We start from the raw sequence: 25,621 nt of genomic DNA on the forward strand, positions 1-25,621 counted from the left end.
TACTTTTTTACCGTTCATCTAATGAATACACTGAGTATGGCTTTACCAAAACAATCATTGATGGCGAATAAAGTATCCATTATTCGAGTATGTAGATCGGGATATATATATACATATATATACATATATATATATATATATATATATATATATATATATATACATATATATATACACATATATATATATACATATACATATATATATATATATACATATACATATATACATATACATATACATATACATATTATATATATATATATATATATATACATATATATACCACGCGTATCGCATAGGAGAAGTAGTGTGTTAAAAAGAAAAGAAAAGGGAACATTTTAAAATAACGTAACATGACTGTCAATATACAGTATTTGTTTTGTGAGTGTTACTGAGTGTTGCTGTCATCAAGGATTTGATTATCATTATTTCTTTCAATCAGGTTCGTATTTGTAGGATGTGTTGTGTTCAAGTTACATTCCGTGTTTGTCAATCGTTGTAAAGATGACAGGTTTCATTCATCGATTAGTTTCTTACTGCATCAATAAACAGCTCGTCTTCTTCTTTATCTGAGACCTGACACACTGCATGCACAGGTTTTTTTTTAACACTGTCTTCCTTTAGCGGGACATTGACTTTTTCCACCGTGTGCTTTGTTTCCGCAGTAGCTGGATTTATGAATATGCTTATCAGGCGCTTCCTATTTTTGCTGCCTTTTCAATTGTATAATTGGTTTTGTTCAGCTCTTTGGAACTGTTGCCTTTTATCTGTGCACTGCGTCAGTTCACGTGAGCGCTTCGGTGTACATGCATGAAGGTTCCCAGCTGTGCTGGTGCCATCTCGTGCTATGTCCGTGGCTGTATTTAATGTTACCTTAGTCCTGGCACTTAAAACTTTCTCTCGCAGTTTCGCTGAGTTTGTGTTAAACACCACCCTGACCATCTCATCTTCCTCTCCATAAACACAGTCCTTCACCGTGAATATTTAGTGGGAGTTTGCTATTGGATTGCCGCTGGCGGACGGCCTTATATGGGCAGGCACTAAATTACAAGCGCCAGCGGCAGCCTGTCTATGAACTTAATTTAAAGTGTAGGTTTACATCGTGCTTTGTTTCCGAAGTAGCAGAACTCATGAACATGGTTGAATATGTCACTCGCTCGCTTCTTATTGTTTCGCTGCCTTCTCAATTATATAATGCATGTTTTCTTCAGCGCTTTTTGGAGGTCTTCCTGGTTTTCTATGTACTGCGTGATTACGTGGGCAGCGTGATGATGTCACAAGAAACTCCGCCCCCACGGCGTTGAAGCTCATCTCCATTACAGTAAATGGAGAAAAACAGCTTTCAGATATGACCATTACGCGTAGAATTTCGATATAAAACCTGCCCAACTTTTGTAAGGAAGCTGTAAGGAATGAACCTGCCAAATTTCAGCCTTCCACCCACACGGGAAGTTGGAGAATTAGTGATGAGTGAGTGAGTGAGTTATTAGAGTATATATATATATATATATATATATATATATATATATATATATATATATATATATATATATATATATATATATATATATATATATATATATACTAGCAGAATACCAGCCTTGTGAGGAGGAGTAGTGTGTTAAAGAAGGTCACGAAAAGAAAAGGAAAAATTTTAAAAATAACGTAACATGATTGTTAATGTAATTGTTTTGTCATTGATATGAGTGTTGTTCTCATATCTATCTATCTATATATATTGGCAGCGGAGAAGTAGTGTGTTAAAGAAGGAAAGAGAAAGAAAAGGAAACATTTTGAAAATAACGTAACATGATTGTCAAAGTAATTGTTTTGTGTATTTGGCGGCAGCGTCACAAAGTTTTTTTCATCTAGCTGCATCAGAAAATGTACCACGACGTCTGACACGCCTCCTTTTTACCGTTTTCTCACAGCTTGGATTGCTGCTGTCATATACACACACACACACATACATATATATACACATACATATCTTCATATCTATATACATATCTACATATACACTTATATATATATATACATACCTATCTACATCATATATACACACACATACATACACACAAACAAATTATATATATGTGTGTATGTATGTATGTATGTGTGTGTGTGTGTGTGTGTTTGTGTGTGTGTGTGTGTATGTATATATCTATACTAATAAAAGGCAAAGCCCTCACTCACTCACTCACTGACTCATCACTAATTCTCCAACTTCCCGTGTGGGTGGGAGGCTGAAATTTGGCAGGTTCATTCCTTACAGCTTCCTTACAAAAGTTGGGCAGGTTTTATATCGAAATTCTACGCGTAATGGTCATAACTGGAAGCAGTTTTTCTCCATTTACTGTAATGGAGATGAGCTTCAACGCCGTGGGGGAGTTTCGTGTGACATCATCACGCCTCCCACGTAATCACGCAGTACATAGAAAACCAGGAAGACCTCAAAAAGCGCTGAAGAAAACATGCATTATATAACTGAGAAGGCAGCGAAACAGTAAGAAGCGAGCGAGTGACATATACAACCATATTCAGGAGTTCTGCTACTTCGGAAACAAAGCACGATGTAAACCTATACTTTAAATTAAGTTCATAGACAGGCTGCGCTGGCGTTTGTAATTTAGTGCCTGCCCATATAAGGCCGTCCGTCAGCGGCAATCAATAGCAAACTGCCACGGGTAAATATTCACGGGTGAAGGACTGTGCTTATGGAGAGGAAGATGAGATGGTCAGGGTGGTGTTTGACACAAACTCAGCGAAACTGCGAGAGAAAGTTTTAAGTGCCAGGACTAAGGTAACATTAAATACAGCCATGGACATAGCACGAGATGGCACCAGCACAGCTGGGAACCTTCGATGCATGTACACCGAGTGGCTCACGTGAACTGGCGCAGTGCACAGATAAAGGCAACAGTTCCAAAGAGCTGAACAAAAGCAATTACACAATTGAAAAGGCAGCAAAAATATGAAGCGTCTCATACATACAAGCATATTCATAAATCCAACTACTGCGGAAACAAAGCACACGTTGGAAAAAGTCAATGTCCCGCTAAAGGAAGACAGTGTAAAAAAACCCGTGCATGCAGTGTGTCAGGTCTCAGATAAAGAAGAAGACGAGCTGTTTATTGATGCAGTAAGAAACGAATCGATGAATGAAACCTGTCATCTTAACAACGATTGACAAACACGGAATGTAACTTGAACACACACATCCTACAAATACGAACCTGATTGAAAGAAATAATGATAATCAAATCCTTGATGACAGCAACACTCAGTAACACTCACAAAACAAATACTGTATATTGACAGTCATGTTACATTATTTTTAAAATGTTCCCTTTTCTTTTTCTACCTTTTTTAACACACTACTTCTCCGCTGCGATACGCGGGTATATATATGTATATATATATATATAACCCGATCTACATACTCGAATAATGGATACTTTATTACTTAATCAGTGATTGTTTTGGTAAAGCCATACTCAGTGTATTCATTAGATGAGCGGTAAAAAGTAAGAGGCGAGGGAGGATGACTTATTGAGGCATGCAGGCTGTAGTCTTGCGTCAACTCTATCTGAATTGCGCGATCACATTTGAAAAAATATATCTTTTCAAGTTCTATTTAGTCCATATGTGTCAAACTCAAAAAAAGATGCCAGGCGTCCAGCTCTAAAATGACATATGAGCAAAGACAACTGAATGAGTTGATTTGTTATTGCTGAAAGGAACACATTTTATTTATATTTCTAGGTTTTGTTATGCAGCATGTTCATATTTGAATTTGTATAATTTTGACAGGATATATTTTTATGGAGAGCAAAATCTATTGGGATATTTAAAATCTAAGTTTATTTTTTATAAAATATAAAATTACATAAGAGTAAAGAAATTTGAATGTTTGTTCTTTTAATGTTTACTTTATTTCTAACTTGTATAATTTAGACAGGATATATTTTTATGGAGAGCAAAATATTATAAGTTGTTTAAGGTTTGAGTTGATTTATTCAGGAATAATATTCCTGTCTGTTTTTACCATTCCTACCAAAGATATTTCTATCGACTAAATAAAAATTCCTTCTATTTAAAATTTAAATAGAACTTGAACAAATACGATAGTTCATAATATCCACGCAGACTTGCGTAAGAGCGGGAGTTATCCATTTTAACAAGCAGCGTATTGCACTGATCTGAAATAGCTGTGTGTGTATATATGTAGATATGCATGTATATGTATATATATGTTTATATATGTGTGTGTGTGTATTTATGTATATATATATATATGTATTTGTGTGTATATATGTGTGTGTAAATATATATATATATATATATATATATATATATATATATATATATATATATATATATATATATATATATACAACAACACTCATCACTCACAACAGTGACAAAACAATAACATTGACAATCATGTTACGTTATTTTCAAAATGTTTCCTTTTCTTTTCATTGCTTCTTTAACACACTACTTCTCACGCTCTTGGGGTATTTTCTAGTATAGTAGCTATATATGTATATATGTATATATATATGTATATGTATATATATGTATATGTATATATATATGTATGTATGTGTATGTATATATATATGTATGTATGTGTATGTATATATGTATATATATATGTATGTATGTGTATGTATATATATATGTATGTATGTGTATGTATATATATATGTATGTATGTGTATATATATGTATATATGTATGTATGTATGTATGTATGTATGTATGTGTGTGTGTGTGTGTGTGTGTGTGTGTGTGTGTGTGTGTGTGTGTATATATGATAGCAGCAATTCAAGCTGTGAGAAAACAGCAAAAAGGAGGCGTGTCAGACGTCGTGGTACATTTTCTGATGCAGCTTGACGAAAATAACTTTGTGACGCTGCCACCAAATACACAAAACAATTACATTAACAATCATGTTACGTTATTTTTAAAATTTTTCCTTTTCTTTTTCGTACTTTCTTTAACACACTACTTCTCCGCAGCGAAGCGTGGGTATTCTGCTAGTATGCTATATAAATTAGTGCTCTCAAATAACAAAAAAGCCAGTTAATCACAAGGTATGTTGTGCTGAATTGGAACTTATTTTCATTTATTTAAATGAAGCAATTATACTGTATATTTGAAATGAAATAGCATTGTTAATTGTGTTGTCAGTGACAAGACAAATTCCAAATATCGTTGAATAATACTTGCCACTAACCATTTGAGCTCTGGAAACTTACACCTAAAATAATTTACATTTCACAGGATAACTTAGAATCACTCAGTATGAAGGAAAAAACAGCTTAGATATAACATCTGCCTAAAATATTTTCAAGTGGGTTGACACAGCCAAAGAAAACAGATCTAATATATATTTAGCAGACATTTTTAATCAAAGCAACTTGTAGGCGTACTAATATAAACAAGTCAGCCATACAAAAATAACCGACTTTTCAAAAGAAAGTAATGTATTATACCAGAGCCCCTTTTAATGTGAAAGATCAAAGACAGAAATAATCAATGGGTGATGAGGAACAACAAACTAAACAGGGTCAATTCCACAAACTTAAGGTTGAATGGCTTATTCAGCATCCCTACCTGAGTCGCTTTCGTATGTGTACAGTCCACACGCACCTGTGAGTCACGTTGACTGCTAATTTTCCAAACACCGCCTCAGTCGGTTTCCACGTTGATTTTTCATTGTTCTTTGCGGTTCTGGCTGCTTTTTTTTATATATAATCCACCAAGTCACCCGACCATGGGGGGCTTTACAAAGGTAGGGACGTAATCAGTGCGAGCGTATGATACGCACGTACTGGGAATTTCTCGTTCATGGGGAACAATTGGAAGCCACGGTCTCCATCACGAATGGGGTTCAACGGTTTACCCGCCTCCCCGCGCCGGGTAGACACACGTTGATCCATTCAGTGTAGCGCGTGCAGTACTGGACATACAAGTGCATCACAGACCTGTTAATGCTCAATCTCACGTGGCTGAAAGCCACTTGTCCCTCTAAGAATTTGGACGCTGACCGCTGTTGGGTCGTGTAACTATTTAGCAGGCAGGAGTCTCGTTCGTTTTCGAAAATAACCAGCCAAATCGCTCCACCAACTAAGAACTGCCATGCACCACCACCCACAGAATCGAGAAAGAGCTATCAATCTGTCAATCCTGTCCGTGTCCGGGCCGGGTGAGGTTTCCTGAGTTGAGTCAAATGAAGCGAAAGACTCCACACCTGGTGGTGCCCTTCCGTCAATTCCTTTAAGTTTCAGCTTTGTAACCATACTCCCCCCTGAACCCAAAGACTTTGGTTACCCGGTTGGCTGCCCGGGGTCATGGGAATAGCGCGCCGGATCGCTTCTTGCGGGCCTGCATTGGTGAAGCAGGTGAGATGGTAATGAAACAGAGGCACAGGGCTTATTGGTTTTTAAAGACTGCTTCCTTCATTGGGTTTTACCCAATGCACGGAGCGAATCAACACACAATCGTCCGTGCGGCGCTCAGGGTGGAACGGGAGGAGAGGAGAAGGACAAGGACATCCACTCCGCTCCCTCTGTCATGCTAGTCTGCTGATTTCTCGTTCAGTATACACTGCCTGCTCATGTGCCCACCTCCAACTCGTCACTCGAGTCGTTGTCGTCTTTGTACAGTCCAGATGCACCTGTGATTCATTGCTCTGTGCAGTTTTGGCTGCCTTTCTATATATAATCCACAAAGACACCCGACCACGGTGGGAGGGGGGTGTGTACAAAGTGCAGGTGTATCTAAGAAGACGCATGTTTGTCGCGGATGCGAATTGCTGTATGTAGCGTGTAAAACAGTTTACTATAGTGCACACGGTCGTGCGTCGTAACCAGAAACTCGTTTTTTAAAGACTGCTCACTTCATTGTGTTTTAACCTCAGTTGTAAAGGAAAGTTTTAAGGATCCTATGGGATACCCCTTGCAAACAGTTTTACACGCTGCATATGGTGATTCACCTCCGCGAGAAACATGCCTCTATTAACAGTCAACGTGGGTCGGAGCTGCATGTGACCAATACGACAGATGAATATAAATGACGCTGGTTTTTCTGTGTTGTCGTGTCCGAGTTGGTAGGTGTGGCTCTGTGAGTTCTTGTCGTATCCAATGGTCTTGGAGTTGGTGGGTGTGGCTCCTTCCTGCGTGCTCCCTAGGTGTCTCACTTGTAGGCGGCTTAGTGAATCCACACCCCTTCCGGCGTGCTTTCCATGGTTGTCTTGCCTTAGTGAATTATTTATATATATATATATATATATATATATATATATATATTTATATATATATATATATATATCTCTATACTAATAAAAGGCAAAGCACTCACTCACTCACTTACTGACTCATCACTAATTCTCCAACTTTCCGTGTAGGTAGAAGGCTGAAATTTGGCAGGCTCATTCCTTACACCTTACTTACAAAAGGTGGGCAGGTTTCATTTCGAAATTCTACGCCTAATGGTCATAACTGGAAGGTATTTTTCTCCATTAACTGTAATGGAGTTGAGCTGGAATGACGGGGGGTGGAGTTTGTGTGACATCATCACGCCTCCCACGTAATCACGTGAACTGATTGTCAGCGCAGTGCGTGAAAACCAGGAAGACCTCCAAAAAGCGCTTAAGAAAACATGCATTATATAATTGAGAAGACAGCGAAAAACAATAAGAAGCGAGCGAGTGACATATACTACCATATTCATGACTGCTGCTACCTCGGAAAGAAAGCAAGGTGTAAACCTAAACTTTAAATTAAGTTCATAGACAGGCTACCGCTGGCGTTTCACATGCCCACAGGTAATGCGGGATACAAGTTTAATGAGAGGGCGCAGGATATAAGCGAGTTTTGATCACTTTGTAACTAAGTTAAAATTGTAGGTGAAGGGGTGTGCTTATGCAAATTCCGAGAGACTGTGTTTGTGGGGGATTGACGATAAGGCGGGTGGGGAGTCCGTCATCATATCCCTCCCATTTACCTCATTTCGCTCTGAGCTAAGCTCAGCGCGCCTCTTCGAAGCAACCGTCAGACTGCCACCAAATACTCACAGAAAAATCCACAAGTTAATACACACGCTGTCTCTAGAGTTTCTCCACACTGAATCCTCCAGGCACTACTTACAAAAGGTTACATTGACAATCGTGTTACGTTATTTTTAAAATCTTTCCTTTTCTTAGCACAAGCACAGCTGAGAAGCTTCGATGTATGTGCTCCATAACGCGTTAAAAAATAATGCAAGGGAAAAATAATAAAATATAGTCTATAAGTTATTAAACAGTAAAACATTAACGTTTTAAGAAGTACAGGTACATTGAGCACTACTGGAGTGGTTTGGGTAAACTACATTTTAAAGACTGTGTAACACAACAGGTAAGTAACTAACAGCAGCTAAAATGTATATGGATCATCTCGGTAGTAGATCCCTTTTGAAAGGCGCTACACGACGGCTGTGGTATAGAAATTACATTTTCTATGTGAACGCTCAAATTTGTGCCTCTGGTAATGTGCCTTACCGCATTTAAAGAAAATTAGTTTTGTGTCCTCTGCAGTGTTAAGAGAGAAAGGCTTTGGTTTGGGATAAAAGGAAAAAAGGTGTAAAGAAAGGAAAGTTGCCTTTTTCTTTTATATAGTATAGAGAGATGTGTTCGCTGACGTTATGATCGCCTTTTGGGGACAGTCTTGGGGTGGGTCTTGTGTAGACTGGTGAGACGTCCCGCCATTAATCGGCTGTGATGGCACTGTCAGTCCTCCACTGTGCGTGTCTTCATAATCCGAGCTGACACCTCATAATCGTAACGTGCAAAGAAAGTGTGAATCGCCTTAATATTATTTTGCCGTGGTGTAGAAAAGGGGTCCGTGTTTGCACTTGTCTGGGCTATAGCGCAGGGGAGGATGAAAAAAATGAAAAGTGCTCACTTTGACTTAAGGCGGAAGCGCAGTCAGCGTCTCAAAGGCCGGCACAGCTATGCGCGCTGGCTGCTCGACTTTGCTGGGCAGGAGACTACAGTTTTGCAGACACGCTTCATGATATCAAAAGTCTCAGCGCTCTTTGGAGGTCATTCATATATTATATATATAGCAAAATACCCGCGCCTACAGCGAGAAGTAGTGTGTTAAAGAAGTAATGAAAAGAAAAGGAAACATTTTAATAATAGCGTAACATGATTGACATTGTCATGAGTGTTGCTGTCATATATATGCCTGCCTAAATAAGTCACCTTCGCTTCGCTCTTACTTTATTTACCGCTCATTTAATCATGGCTAATGGCGGAAAAATTATAAAATGGAAGGAGGATGGCTTTACCAAAACAATTATTGATGGCGAATCGATTATTCATAAAGCTTGAATTGGTGATCTGTTTTTCTGTGTTAACCTCATATTTTTCATACTTCTTCTCAAACTAAGGTGGTGCGAGGGTAAAATGAATCGGGATCGCTGATCAATGTAATCGGTGTACCAGGAAATCATGCATTGACAAAAGCTCCCTTTGCTTGTAATGCAAAGTGTGATTAAATGCATTATTTTTAACGCTTATGGAGCACATGCATCAAGCTTCTCAGCTGTGCTTGTGCTAAGAAAAGGAAAGATTTTAAAAATAGCGTAACACGATTGTCAATGTAACCTTTTGTAAGTAGTGCCTGGAGGATTCAGTGTGGAGAAACTCTAGAGACAGCGTGTGTATTAACTTGTGGATTTTTCTGTGAGTATTTGGTGGCAGTCTGACGAAGTTGCTTCGGAAGACGGCGTTAGCTGAGCTCAGCTCAGAGCGAAATGAGGTAAATGGGAGGGAGATGATGACGTGACTCCCCAACCCGCCTTAACTGTCAATCCCCCACAAACACAGTCTCTCGGAATTTGCATAAACACACCCCTTCACCTACAATTTTAACTTAGTTACAAAGTGATCAAAACTCGCTTTATATCCTCGTCCTCTCATTAAACTTGTATCCCGCATTACCTGTGGGCATGTGAAACGCCAGCGGTAGCCTGTCTATGAACTTAATTTAAAGTTTAAGTTTACCCCTTGCTTTCTTTCCGAGGTAGCAGCACTCATGAATATGGTAGTATATGTCACTCGCTTGCTTCTTATTGTTTCACTGCCTTCTCAATTATATAATGCATGTTTTCTTAAGCGCTTTTTGGAGGTCTTCCTGGTTTTCTACGTACTGCATTGACAGTCAGTTCACGTGATTACGTGGGAGGCGTGATGATGTCACACGAAACTCCGCCCCCACGTCTTTCCAGCTCAACTCCATTACAGTTTATGGAGAAAAATACCTTCCAGTTATGACCATTAGGCGTAGAATTTCGAAATGAAACCTGCCCAACTTTTGTAAGTAAGGTGTAAGGAATGAGCCTGCCAAATTTCAGCCTTCTACCTACACGGGAACTTGGAGAGTGAGTGAGTGAGTGAGTGAGTGATTTGCCTTTTATTAGTATAGATATGTCAGTTACCAGATAATAAGATGATAACGGGTCTTTAAAAGATGCTAGATTTATTTCTGCTGACATTAAAAGTGTGGAAGCTGTGACCCTATCAGAAGAACCTTATTAACAAAACATCCCTTGCAGCTTGATGTCAGGTCAGTAGAATCCTAATATGGTTCTGTAGTAGAATGCCTTCCTTTAGTCAAATGTAAGGCAGATTAGTAAAGGAATGCAATCTTGTAACACGGTATTTAGTCAACACAATAATGAAAGCACAGTTCTGACTTTTTACAGTAGTTCCTCTCTGTATTTTACAGAAGATTTGTAAAATTGAAAAATAAGATATTAAAACTTATAAATAAATGAATAAATATATATATATAATTTAATAAACCACCAAGAAAAGTAACATTGCAACAATGCACGCTAGGAACCAACATACAATTGTCCGTGACTGAAAACCGGAGGAGCACCGTCGCTTTCTCCTTCCAAGCGAAGGGCGGGTTGAGCGCTCGTTCAGTACGCACTGCCCGCTTATGTGCCCGCCCTAGTGTTAGAGTAGGTCTTTTCCCCAACTTACCTACCAAGTCAAGGCTGAATAGGCCACTAGCCAAAGATAGAACAGTAGAACACTGTAGAGCTCAACAAAGCTCGTCAGTCCTATCCACTTATTTCTTCTAAAAAAAGATCAAGTCTAGTTTTGAAAGTCTTACGGTCTAGTGTCTACCACACTATTTGGTATCTTATTCCAAATGTCTATGGTTCTCTGTGTAAAAAAAAAAAAACTTCCTAATGTAAGTGCAAAATTTACCCTGAAGAAGTTTCCAACTGTGTCCCTGTGTTCTGAATCAACTCATTTTAAAATAACAGTCTTAATCCACTGTACCAATTCCCTTCAAAATTTTCAACACTTTAATCACGTCACCTCTTCTTTTGCTTAACTCTTTCAGGGTGGATGTCGACTTCTGTCAGCAGGAGGGGTTGAGAGCAGTAAGCAATTGCAAACAGTGACAAAACCCACTATTACGTTTTAGTTTGACTCTCTTTGTTAGAAGGAGTTAGCTTCGTTGGTTTGATTTGAGATTTCCATGCGCTTGCGGGAGTAGTGAAGAGCAGACGACGACAAAAATGGCATCGACATCTGGTGTGACATCGAAGTGAATGCACAAAGCAAACTACTCCGTGGACGACGTTTTGTATACTATGGCTGAATTGACCTGTTGGATACTGATGCAAGTGATCTGGAGATCGAGCTCGAAAACGAAAAGTGAGGAACCGGCATCAGCTGACTGATCTCCAGCTAATCGTGGTGCCGAACATGTTTGTGCAGATGAAGACCGCCACTCATAATGACACAAGGTACAAACCAGATTCCGTTGCACTGTGACTGCAAATGCTGCTGCTGTCCCCACCACCGTCACGCTTTGACGGCCTGGCAGCCAGCCTGCCACGCATTCCTGTCAGCCGTCATGCTGCCTGTGAGCGTCACGAGCCACAAAAGGCCATAGCACCCAGCAACTGATATTTTAGGTTGATTTATGTGCAAGACCCTTTCTTTGGGTGCTTTTCAGAAAACTGTATGTTTTGGAAAAAAATATTCAGCCTTCAAAGAGTTAAATTGAAAAGGCTCAGCTCTTTGAATCTTTCTTCATAATTCATCCCATGTAGCCCTGGAATCAGCCTAGTTGCTCTTCTCTGGACCTTTTCAAGCATTGCTATGTCCTGTTTATAGACCAAAACTGCACACCAGTTCTCCAGATTAGGCCTCACCAGTGCATTATAAAGCCTGAGCATAAGCTGCTTGGTGGTGTACTACACACATCATGCTATATGACCTAATATTCTGTTTGCATTCTTAATGGATTCTGAGCACTGTCTGGAAGTTGATAATGAAGAGTCCACTATGACTCCTAAAGTCTTCTCATACGGTGTACTTTTGATTTTCAAACCTAACATTTTTACTTCATATGTCTAATGCCTTACATTTACTGACATTAAATTTCATCTGCCAAAGCCTGTATGCTGTCCAAGTCCTTCTGTATGATTTAAAGGATTCCAAATTATCTGCCAATCCACCTATCTTGATATCATCTGCAAACGTAACCAGCTTGTTACGTACTGTATATTCCAATCTAAATCATTTATATAATTTAAAAACAGCAGCAGCACTAGCACTGACCCCTGTGGATCACCAGTCTTAACATCAGCCAATTCTGATAAGGTCCCTTGCACCATAACCCTCTACTTCCTGTGTCTGAACCAATTCTGCACCCATCTGCAGACATTACCCTGAAATCCCACTTATTTTAGTTTGATGCCCAACCTCTCATGTGTCACCTTATCAAATGCTTTCTGAAAGTCAAAATAAATAATATCATATGCTCCACTTTGATCATATCTTTTGCTGCTTCTCATAGAATTCTAGCATGTTGGTAAAACAAAATCTCCCTCTTCTGAACCAATGCTGACTGTTCAGAAAAACTCCTGTACTTGCAATGTGCCAGTTAATCTTATGCTTAATAATTCCTTCTCCTGTGATGCACATTAAGCTTATTGGCATATAGTTGCTTAGATGTGCCCAGTCACCCTTTTTAGATAACGGGATAATATTTGCCATTTTCCAGCCCTTTGGAATCTCACCAGTGCACAGTGACTTAGTAAAAATGTGTCAAGGGTTTATGTACTCACTAGCCCTCTTAAGAACCCGAGGGTAAATATTGTCTGGTTCTAGTTATTGTTTGATTTCAGTCTATTTCACCCCTTTATTGGGGGCCCTTTATTCAGTAGTCGCTATTGTGGTAGGGATTGTTTAACTATAGACAGAAATGGTTGAATTTTGCTAGAATATTATCTAATTGACATGCGAGTTAAATTATTGGAAAAGACAAGAAAGGCTAGAAAACAATTTGTTATTAGCAACATTAAGCTAATTACATGCTAGTTTTTTTGTTGTAGATTTATTTACCCTATCTACAAATGTTCTATTTTTCACTTAGTACTCCAGTTGCGTGTGGTACATGTTGAAGCACGGAGCAGCGCAGAATGGAACATTGCAGTCTCTGCAGCAATATATCATTTCTCTCCTATGCTTGTGTAACAAATACACTGCACATCTCTTGTGAGATATCTACTCAGCATGCAAACATCTCTCTTATCCTTCCATGCCATCAACTTAATTCTGAATGCAGTGGCATCTTCTCCAAATTTAATTTTTTTTTTATCATCACAAAATTTGGCAGGTCCTTTCTGTTTGAGCTTACTGTTCCTACCGTGTCAGTTTCCATCAAATTCAAAAACTCATACAGCTCGGGACTGCTGTAGTGATTGTCTAGTTCTATCAGATAACACTGATTCAGTAGCTTTTCTGCAAGTGTTACCACAATCCTGAACGGTTTTGTAAAATTCCGCACTTCAACCCCTCCTACATAATTAACAAGTTTTCTATCTTTTCCTTTGTACATCATCATATTCCACACATATCCACTTTTTGCCTCACAAAGCTTATACGTTTCCATTTCAAAACATGATCTTTATTTCGGAATGTATACCCTTCCCCATTAAAGGGTTAATCTGAGCAGTATTTTTCTCTCTACAATTTCTAAATCACTCAGAACCTCCTTAGAAGTCCCACTTACTGCTGGGAGGTTATCCTCTTTGTCACGAGTGAAGACCTCATAAAAATGCAAATTTAGAGGGTCTGTTATTTCACTGTCACTTTCTTTTAATTCCCGTTTACTATTCCTGATGCACTTCACGTCCTCCTTCAATATTCTTTTATTATTAAAATATTAGAAGAATCTCTTTGGGTCATCTTTTATCTTATCTGCTATATTCCTCTCCTACTGTCTTTTAGCCTTCCTAATATCCTTCTTAATGGTTGCCCTCTTGTTCTCATATGTCCTACGATTCACTTTGGAGTCATTAGTCTTTTACAACTCACACAGCTGTTTTTTTTCTTTGCCGCTTCTTTATTATCTCTTTATTAACCCACTGCTTAGTTTTCTTAAATATTATAATAATTCCAAAATTAGGTATGTAACTGTCCTGCATTACATATAAAACATTTTTAAACCTGTTCCACTGCTCCTCAACTGTCTCCAAACTTAAAATCCAAGTCTATCCTCCCTAGACTTTGCCACAACTGCTCAAAATTTACCCTACCAAAGTTAAACTTAAAAATTTTAGTCTTTGCATCTTCACTCTTGCAAAACACTGAGAACTGCATTATATTATGGTCACCTGATCCCAGTAGTTCAATCACCTGTACACCCTTAAATTTTATCCTGATTATTACAAAATGCATGCAACCGTGTTGGTGCTTTAACATACTGTGCTAAAAAAAACAGTCAGTGATTACTTCTAAAAATGTCTGCTCTTGTGCTCCACCATTTGCAAGGTTATCCCAGTTAATATTCAGTACTAAAAACCCCCAGGACTATAATATCCCCCTGTAAACTTGCCTTTTTAATATTGCTAAAAAGATGTGTTAAAATTATTGTCTGCCTTGGGTGGTCTACAATACACTCCTAAAATAAGGCCTCTTTCTCTAATGCTTTCCAGGCAAAGCCACATGTCCTCTCTAAGATGGGGTTCATCATCCAACTGAACAGGAGAAGCATTTAAAATTGTTTGACAGCAACCCCACCTCCTTTTCAGTTCTTTCTGTCCTTCCTAAAAATGTGTATTCCTCTGTGTTATACTCATCCCCCTCTTGATTACTTAGCCAGGTTTCCATTATTGCTATAATACCATAATCCTACTCTGCTATATACAATTCCAACTCACTTGCCTGATTTCTGATACTTCTAGCATTAAGGCAAGCTATTTTTAATGTGTTACTCCTTCTACATTTAAACATTGGGTTAGAATTTAAATTACTTCACATTTTTATTTCCACACTGTTGTTTGTTCCTCCATGTATAATTCTAAACCTCACTTGTCCTCCCTGCAGACCCATTTCCCTAGTTTAAACAATACTTGACTAAACCTACTCATACACCTCCCCAATAACTTGATGCCTCTTCAGTTCAGATGTAACCTGTCGCAGCGGAACAGGCTGCATCTGTTCCAAAAAGATTCCCAATACCCCATAAACATATACCCTTCTACCTTGCACCAAGATTTGAGCCATGCGTTAAGCCTTCTAATCTCCTCAGTTTTACCTGGACTGGTGCGTGGCACAGGCAGAACCTCAGAGAAGACTACCTTGTCAGTTTGGCTTCTCAGTCTGGCACCTAAATCTTTGAATTTGGATCAAAGAACTGACAGACTACCTTATGTAGTTCATTTGTACCAACAAGGACAATGACAACTAGATCCACCTCCATCCTAGCCAAGAGCCTATCTACCCTTTCAGGAAGGTCTCCAACCTGTGAACCCGGAAGGCAACACACCGTGCAAGAGTCCCTGTTTAGAGCAAACTTGCGATTCAGTCCCTGTAATGATTAAGTCCCCAACTATCACTACCTTTCTCTTTCTGGGATCTGATTTAGAGATGTTCTGTTGGGGCGCCTCATCCCTACCTACCACCTCAGAATCGTCAGAGACACTATCCACCTCAGCAAGGACCTGAAAACAATTTGATACATTTTTAATTCTGGGGTTGATGCCCCCGGACAGTGTGCACCCTTTACCTTATGCTTTGGGACCATGACCCATCTATCTGTACCTGTCGGTTTTGGAATCTCCTCTTGCACCACCTTATGGGTGCACACTATCTCTCTATAGGACACCTGGTCCAGATCTGCCAATTCTCTACTGCAACACAGCCAACTCCTTCTTCAGTTTAGCGACGCTGAGCTCAAGTTGTTGGATCAGCGGGCACCTCCTGCAGATGTAGCCATCATAGACGACTGGCTCCTCCAAGTCATCATCTAAAAAGTCCAGCATCCAACAGGACTTGCATTGCACCAGCCTCATTATTAAAATTTGATTTAGGATTATTAAAACTGCCTGAACATTTTCTTTTTTTTTTTTAATTAAAATTAATTGATTTAAATTAAATGGTAAAAAAAAAAAAAAATAGCTAATAAACTAATGAGCTTATAAACCTCATAAAAGTAACCTCATAGGTTACTTTTGGAGTCAAGCATATTCCTTGAGTGTGCTTGGGACCATGTTACCATGTGGAAACTTTTCCACAAACTGACACTTGCAGGGGCTTTCCAGTAAGTAGTGAGAATACCACTTTTAAAGTATAGACTCGACCAGGACTGGCTCCTGTTGTTCCTCTGCCAGCCAGGATATCTGTTACAACAATCAAATATCAAGATTGGTTTACAAATTAATTGATTATAAAGATTTACAAATTACCTCTGGTACTATACTGTATATAACACAAAACAAACTTGACTGTAATGAAATACATAAAACAGCATCTAAACACAACATAAATGGATATAAGTAGGTTTGACAATCACTACTAAATTTTCTTTGCTGCAAGATCTTTCCAGTGGGTGGTCTCAAGGGCCTCAAATTGTATTTGCTTCATTTCTATAACAGCATTTTAATTGTTTGCCACATAAACCACATGTAAAGCCATTCTGTGACTAGAAAGCAAATGCTGGGTTGCATTTTTAGCCAATCAAACATCACCACAGTACTCATTATAACTGAACACATACTGGGTGATTACTGAAAGGATATAGTTATGCCTAACAGGCTTCTAATTAACCAATTAAAGGAGATGAAGCCCAAGCTATTTTCCCTTGAGTGTCAGCTTCTGTTTTTCATTCCACAAGCAAACATTCATTTTAAAATTTAACCATAAAAAACTCATATAAACATAACCACACAAATACATGAAAGGAGTGAATTCCAAGTTTTAACTTACCCTCACATGTTGGGTTTCTCCCACTCCAGGCTTTGCTGCTCATGCAACTTACAGTCCTGTCTCCTTTCAGCTGGTACCCAGGAGAGCAGAAAAACTCACACCTTGAGTTAAAATAGGAACCATCTGAACATTTATAACCACCATTGGCAGGCATTGCAAGCTTAGCACAGCGGATTTCTGCAACCAAACACAAAAGATATCACCTATCTATAAGAATTCATGGGGATGAAAACCAAACCTATACTGTACTTTAAATGAATGAATGAAAACAAACAAAAGCAAATAACTGGCAGCAAATACTTAGGTTCTGAAAAGAAATGGGTAACATTTATCATAAATTCATACATTAATTTATTGAAGCAGTGGGCTAATTCTTGCTGTACTCAAAGCCATTGTGTTTCTGAAATGATTTTTGCTAATAAAAATAATTTCAGGGTAGCTTAATGAAACCATAACAAGCCATCTTGCCATACAAGCTATTGACAGAACTATTGAAATTTGGCTACAGAATAAAATTTGTTAGTGAATCAGGAATTCCCATGCTTCCATGTTTTTAAACTGGCCTAATGAGCATAAGTGTGCCCTTCAGTGGGCTGGAATAGCATCTAGTATTGATTTCTGACTTGGGTTCAGTGTTTCCATGACAGGCACTTCATGACTTTAACATTAGATACAGCTAATTCAGTGCAGGGATGGATATATATGTAAGGTTGAGCACAATGGTATGTTTTTGAACTCCTTATTTTTATTATAGGTCCATTTTTTCTCTGCACAACTCTTCCAGTATTTAGAATATACCAATCTGTGCATAGAGAAATATTACTAGAAACACAGTCTACTTTGTAGAATAAAAAGATACAATGTAATATTCACTATAGTATGCCATCATCTAAACTGGAGTAATTTCACAGGAAAATCCATTATGAGACATACAATATGTATTGGATCTAAAACATAAAAGCATGTTTTGCTATATTTTTTTAAACATTCATTTTTCATTGTGTTCTCCCTTACTAAAAATGAAATAGCAAAAATTTAAACTAAACGTCAACAAGCAATTGCCACAATTTACCAGCACAATTGTGAGACCTGGGATGCAAGCAGCTACTCACCACTGCATGCATAATTTCCTGACCAGCGCTTGCTTGACAGACAGACAACTTCTGGGTTCCCATGCATCTCATAGCCCTTTTTACATTGAATACTACACCTGGTTCCAAGAACATTTTTGTGATATTCTCCTCTGGGAGTTCTACAGTTGACATAGCCATTTTTAACCTTGATTGGAGCACACCAAGGAGTTTCTGTAAGGAAGTACAACACGTTAACATCTTGAATACTACATGTATATAACTTTGCTTAAATAAGCATCACTGCTGTTGAACAAATCTTCTTTTTAGATATGTTTATGAAGTCACTGTAGCCCTTGACATTCTCCAAAAGCACATACATTTTACATTTACTTATTTGGCTACTGCCTTTATCCAAGGTGACTTACAACATTTATGATACAATTGATTATATAGTGTATCTTCTGGTTTTCCAATTGGAGCATAAGCAGGTCAAGTAACTTGTTCATGGTCACGCTGTGTCAATTGCAGGATTTAAACCCACAACCCTCAGGGTTTGAAGTCAAAAGCCTTAATCATTACACCACACTGTCTAAAATATATCACATAAATAAGTAATAGATTCCCAATAGCTTCATGACAGATACTGACAAGCATGTCTCATGCATGGTCTAAGAATTCCCCTGAGGAAAAATATACCTATCTCAGCCAAGAGAAATGTGGCAAGCTACCAAGATGTAAAATATTTAATTATTACATCATTTGATTTTATATTTACATTTTGTTAATGTCATTAGGACTATGCAAATATTTATAGAACGTCTACATATTTTCCACTTTAAAAGTTTAATATTACATTATTATAATTAACAGTTATGGAATAAAATTGCCCTCAACCTCCAAACAGTTTTAATCCAATAAAGAACACATTTTAAAAATGCTCTTTGCTATGTTGTTATCATGCTCTTTATCAGCTTGAGTTCACAAAGGCTGTTCTCCAAAATAGTATAAAGCAAGATAACTGAATTGACAAGGGCAAACAAGTTACTACAAGAAAAATAACATAGATTAACTTTTATTAGCATTCTCAACAGTTGTCCAAATATAAAAACAAAAATATGAACACTGAGCAGATACCACTGACTTGTGTATTTACAAGAGTGTTGTATCAAAAGTAATACACAAGTTAAATTGGTATTAATTTTGATGTAAATAAAGACAATTAAACTTTGTTTTGGTTCACTACAATAACCCCATCCTGACCAATACATTTTTTTCTCCCTTCTAGAAGTTAACATCCTCTTCTGGTAGAAGTCTGCTTTGACTGTACAGACACAGTGAAATGTTACTGCCTGGACAGCCTTGTTTCTCTCTTAAGATTTCAGTATAGTACGAACTGGCAACCACTATGGGACTGGTCAACAATGTCGATCTTCTTATCTGTAAAGTTCTCTACCCATCACCTGACACTACTTGCATCCTTGCAGATGTCTGCATTTAAAGGGTGAAGTTATGGATCAGTGTCACCACAAGGATTTTCTTCCTCATAAAAAATTCAATTTTCATATATTGTTCACGTGACTGTTTTTTGTAATTTTTCCTGTTTTTTGTAATTTTTCTCACATTTAAATATGAACACAACAGTGGCAGGGGAAGTTATTTTTATTTGGGTATAAGAAGATAGAACGAGTAGATACAACTCCACAAATGTTAACATGTTTTGGCATTTCTCAGTAAGTCTGATATGTTCATTGATTTTGGCACAAAGTATGGAGACTAAACGTCAATTTAACGAATCAAACTTTATAAGATTTAGTGGAGATCAAGAATGTGGAGCAGCGGCATAAAGGCAAGCGATACAGAATCGCAATATGAAGACTGGGTTTCACGTCCTGGGTTCACATGCTGTTTCTTTCCATAGTCCAAGGACATGCAGGTTAGATGAAGTGGCTTTGTTAAATTGACCCTAGTATGTGTTCATCTTATAATGGACTGGTACCATGGCAGGGATTATTCATGACTTGTGCCTGATGCTCAATGACATTGGCTCCAGCTTTCCTGCCTGGTTATGTGGATTAAGAAAATGGATAGATGATTTGGTGGCAAAACAGAAGAGAAAGAATTAAAAAAAAATAAAATTTGCATGTCATGCTTTTTTATTATATGACACAAAAAGAAGAGAAAAGGGAACAAGTATGCCTCATGAACTCTTGCTCCCTCGCACTTACAGCTATGCATGGTGGCACAAGGAAGAGGGAGAAGTAGGCCTCCCACACATTCTTCATTTTCTTTATTTTACAGGCAATATAATGGGTAGTCTAAGTACATTTCACTATCCACAGTTTTCTACTATATGCTGTATCTAGGAACATATCTATTCCAGAAAAAGAGATTCTACTGAACAATACATACATACTGTAAATATACCTGTAATTATAAGTCAGTACATAAAAAATGAGAAGAAAATAGTCTTAGAAACTTTTAAAAAGTACTTGACTAAGACTTTAAACAGCAGGTACTTTTGACCATAGCTGTCCCAATAGTGCATTTCAAGTTGCACTGCAAATATCTATATAAAAAAAAAAGAAGAAGAAAAAAAGCTATATCTTCTTTTGTTACATATATTCGAATAAAGATACAAACCTATAACTTCATAATTAAAAGGAACAAAAACCTGCAAATCAAATGAAGAAATTAATTTACTCTGAAGAACCTTTACGTAATCCCGCTAGCATTACAAACATTATGTACACAGTATAAGAACAGTGCCACTTTCCAACTTAACATCATTAAACATGCAGCTTTAAGCATTAAAGTTAATTAGAATAATTAGTAGTAGACTATGATATTTCTAGTTTGGTTTTCTACACAACGAAAAGGCTGACTGGGTTTATTTTAATACCGCTTGCCCTAGAGAAGTCCCATGCAAAGTTGGTCTTGTCACCCAGGTCTTGAACAACTGCGGCCTTCATGCACATTTGCTTTTCTTCATAACACGTAGCATATTAGTGATTAGCCAAAGCAGTCAGTCACCTCTATATCTACGTGCATATGAGTCTTCGTCATCTTCTAGTGCTGAGTATCCAGAACCTACAACACAAAATGAATAAAGACAGGACTAGAAACAGCAAAACCACTAAAAAGCAGTTCCAAGCACACTGTCATGCATTGAGCTTATATAAAAAAAAAAAAAAAAAAAAAGCTTAACTGGAGTGAATGGTGAAAAAAGCAGTTCTACTGGCCTGATGCTCTTTCATATGTTAAAATGCAGAATCGGATCAGAAGGTCACAAAGCCTGAAGCCAGCACAAATGTTACCTGCATTCAGCACACTATATCTAAGGAAAAGTTAACCATGTTAAACAAAAAATTTGTATAGTCTTTCCATTAGTATGGTGTGGGCAGACAACTGCTGCCTCTTAATACATACTTTTTTCCCAATGTACAATATCCTAAAAAAGTGGAGGTTTTATGTTTTATGAAAATATGAGTCATGCTGGTTTCAGATGTGGCTTAAATGTACCACAGAAAAGTGCCATATTTACTTGGTTGAATGGAATGTAAAGGGTGGGCAATTTATTTCTAAAATCAACGGCATAAAATATTGTTCAGACTCTGAGGAACCAATGATTGAAGAGAGAGATAGAGTGTTTTTATTTCATTCCCAAGTTAAGATTCACTTCTTCCATAAACAGAAAGTAAAGAGAGATAAACTACAAAATAGTTAGAAGTGCAAAACCCAGAAATATACACATTATTAACCCAATGCAAATTGAATGTATAATGTCGCTATGCCACTGCTAAAGTAAAGTTTGGATTTACCACAAACCACAATGATGATATTCTCTTATGGATGAAAGCTTCTAGAATTTAGAAATAATAAACACAGAATGGTAATTTCTTGATCCACAAACTTGTTTTTCCATTAGAAACAAAAAAGGGAAAATATTTAACAAATCCAGAATACAAACCTGATGCTCATTCTGTGCAAATCCTGAATGTTCAAAAAGCTAACTGCCAATCAGAAAGAAGTGTCAGAATCAGACCATTTCAACAACTTTCTCGTGTGTTAGTAATAAGCTGCACATGCTTTACAATATTCTACCAACGTATAATTAAATAACTGTTGTGTAAATCACAACGTATTACTGGTACCAGTTAAGGTCCCTTTCTAACCCAGATTATGAAAGTGTCTACTAAGGCTGCAGTGAGTCACTACCTACAAAAGACGGTTACTCAACTTTATATCATTAAAAATATTTTGAGACATAAGAAAGAGTCCCATGGGACATAAAATGCCATTTGAACACACAAATAAGACTTTTGCTTACAGTTAGCTGGGGGTTTCATTTCCAAATAACCAAAAACAAACAACAGCTGGCAGCATATGGATAGAGAAGCCATGTTTAATATGCCTAGACAACAATAGTATTTTCTTTAAAAACATAAATGTCTTTTTATTCTCCCCAGACCCCGCAAACAACAAGTGTTTTACTATCCTGACTTATTCATCTTTTGGAATCTGTGTTTTGAGGCAAAAACTCTGGCATGGTAGGAGTTTGGGGAGGTCATGGGGAATGACTTCAAGGAGATTCTGGCCCACCATCCGGCGTCTCAGGAGGGCGAAAGCGGTGCAGCATTAACACTGTGTATGGTGGGTATGGTGCACTGCTGACCTCAACACGAGACATTGTGGGTCTGTGGGGGTAGTACGTTCGAAGACCTCCTCAATCCCACTAACATGTCTTCCAATGAGGAAGCAGAGCCTGGGGACTCAGAGGTGGGCCCTCCCATCTCTGGGACTGAGGTCACCAAGGTGGTCAAAAAATCCTTGATGGCAGGGCCTGGGGGTGGATGAGATACGCCCGGAGTTCCTCAAGGGTGTGTTCCAACCACAGAGGGACCACACTCCTCAGCCTCCCTGGAAAAGTCTATTCGAGGGTCCTGGAGAGGAGGGTCCATCAGATAGCTGAACCTTGGATTCAGTAGGAACAGTGTGGTTTTCGTCCTAGTCGCGGAACAGTGGCCCAGCTCTACACACTCGGCAGGGTCCTGGAGGGTACATGGGGGTTTGCCCGACCAGTTCACATGTGATTTGTGGACTTGGAAAAGGCATTAGACCGTGTCCCTCGGGAAATCCTGTGGGGGGTGCCCTGGGAGTATGGGGTACCGGACCCCCTGATAAGGGCTGTTCAGTCCCTGTACTACTGGTGTCAGAGCTTGGTCCGCATTGCCGGCAGTAAGTCGAACCCGTTTCCGGTGAGAGTTGGACTCCACCAGGGCTATCCTTTGTCACCAATTCTGTTCATAACTTTTATGAATAGAATTTCTAGGCGCAGCCAAGGCATTGAGGGGGTACGGGTTGGTGGGCTCAGGACTTGGTCACTGCTTTTTTCTTCAGCTCTCTCTGGATTGGTTCACAGCTGAGTGTGAAGTGTCTGGGATGGGAATCAGCACCTCCAAATCCAAGACCATGGTCCTCAGCCGAAAAAGGGTGGAGTGCCCTCTCAGGGTTGTAAGCGAGATCCTGCCCAAAGTGGAGAGGTTCAAGTATCTCAGGGTCTTGTTCACGAGTGAGGGTAGAAGGGAGTGGGAGATCGACAGGCGGATCGGTGCAGCGTCTGCAGTGATGCAGGCTCTGCATCGGTCTGTTGTGGTGAAAAAGGAGCTGAGCCGAAAGGCAAAGCTCTCAATTTACCGGTCAATCTACATTCCTACCCTCACCTATGGTCATAGGCTGTGGGTAATGACCGAAAGAACAAGATACAAGCGGCTGAAATGAGTTTCCTCCACAGGGTGTCAGGGCTTTCCCTTAAAGATAGGGCGAGAAGCTCGGTCATCCAGGAGGAGCTCAGAGTAGAGCCACTGCTCATCCGTATAGAGGGGAGTCAGAAGAGGTGGCTTGGGCATCTGATCAGGATGCCTCCTGGATGCCTCCCTGATGAGGTGTTCTGGGCACGTCTAACCAGGTGGAGGCCCCAGGGAAGACCCAGGACACGCTGGAGGGACTATGTCTCTCAGCTGTCCTGGGAATGCCTCGGGTTTCCCCCCGGAAGAGCTAGTAGAAGTGGCCAGGGATAGGGAAGTCTGGTCATTTCTGCTCAAGCTGCTGCCCCCACGACCCAATCTCAGATAAGGGGAAGAGGATGGATGGATGGATGTTTTGTAAAACAACTGGCTTTTGCAAAATGTAGTGTAAAAGTTGGTTGAATAAAGGTAATTACAACCCGGGATGGAGGGCAAGTGTGAAAACACTTTTGTTATGGGTGCATATTTTGCCACCAAAAATAAGAACAGTTTTATCCAACATTTTTATCCCTACATAAATGTTGGACTGGTTACTTAACAAGTCTTTAACAAATTGGTTTTCCAAACAATAAAGCACCCTGCTCAGCACAACTGTGTTTATCCTGTTTAACCTTCTGACCTCAAGGAAATAAGTTTCATCTTTTGAACTGTAAAGCTCCTGGTGTGGAAGCCTTGTTTAAACACATCAAACTGAAAAGAGCCTTCACACAGTGCCCATTTATGAGCACTAATAGTTTACTTGCTTGCAGCTTACAGCACGCTTGTGGAAATGTGGCCAACAAAATGAAATCTCCACTTCATCATACGATTTCTCTTGACTTACGACTCTGCAGCACAAAGACTTTCATAGTTTACTTCACCTGTACTGCTTCTCTTCACACTGCCTTCCAGCACGTCAGCTTCCCCCAACTCCTTTCATCCTCTCAGGACCTCCTCACATAAGCACTTGTGGTTCCTGTTAACTGCTGGAATATCTGGTAATCACAGTGCTCCTATTTAAATACCCCCAAGGGTGCCCAGCTACCAGAAAATAACCTTGCAGGTACTGTGAAAAGGACAGGGGGTCCTCTTAAAGAGTCACAATCACTCATAGGAGGACAGTGTAGTTTAGAAGACATTTCAGTGTAAAGAAATACAATTTAAAGACCACCTCTAATGTTTCGCTTTAGCAGTTAAACAAAAGCAAAAAAAAATAAAATAAAATAACACTATGAAATAAAGTTCGTCATAAAAAGCCAGAAAGATTGTGTGATTAAAGTGAAGTATTTTTTTAGTCTCTGCCAATAGTAAAAAGCCAAAATGTTTTGCATCGAGCTTTTGCAAAATTAATAATCTATTGAGAATAAATCATACAGCTGATTTAATACTAATTAAAAGTTATACAATCTTGGGCTTGACCTCGAAAGTATCAAATCTTGAATTTGACTGAAAATTATATAATT

The 25,621-nt window shown here is 38.7% G+C and overlaps 1 protein-coding gene across 2 annotated transcripts in view; it reads right to left on the reverse strand.

The window, feature by feature from the left end:
* Positions 1–25,621, reverse strand: part of srpx (sushi-repeat containing protein X-linked) — a 94,082-nt gene that overhangs the window by 39,588 nt on the left and 28,873 nt on the right. The window contains exons 2-4 of one of the 2 annotated variants that reach the window (XM_039745079.1): positions 21,406–21,462; positions 18,415–18,606; positions 17,303–17,479 (exon numbers count right to left, since the gene is read on the reverse strand). In XM_039745079.1, the coding sequence (XP_039601013.1) occupies positions 17,303–17,479; positions 18,415–18,606; positions 21,406–21,462 (426 nt within the window). The remainder of the gene's footprint in view (positions 1–17,302; positions 17,480–18,414; positions 18,607–21,405; positions 21,463–25,621) is intronic. The other variant, XM_039745080.1, reaches the window with a different exon arrangement.

The sequence above is a fragment of the Polypterus senegalus genome, chromosome 2 (assembly GCF_016835505.1).
Source record: "Polypterus senegalus isolate Bchr_013 chromosome 2, ASM1683550v1, whole genome shotgun sequence".
NCBI classification, from domain to species: domain Eukaryota; kingdom Metazoa; phylum Chordata; class Cladistia; order Polypteriformes; family Polypteridae; genus Polypterus; species Polypterus senegalus.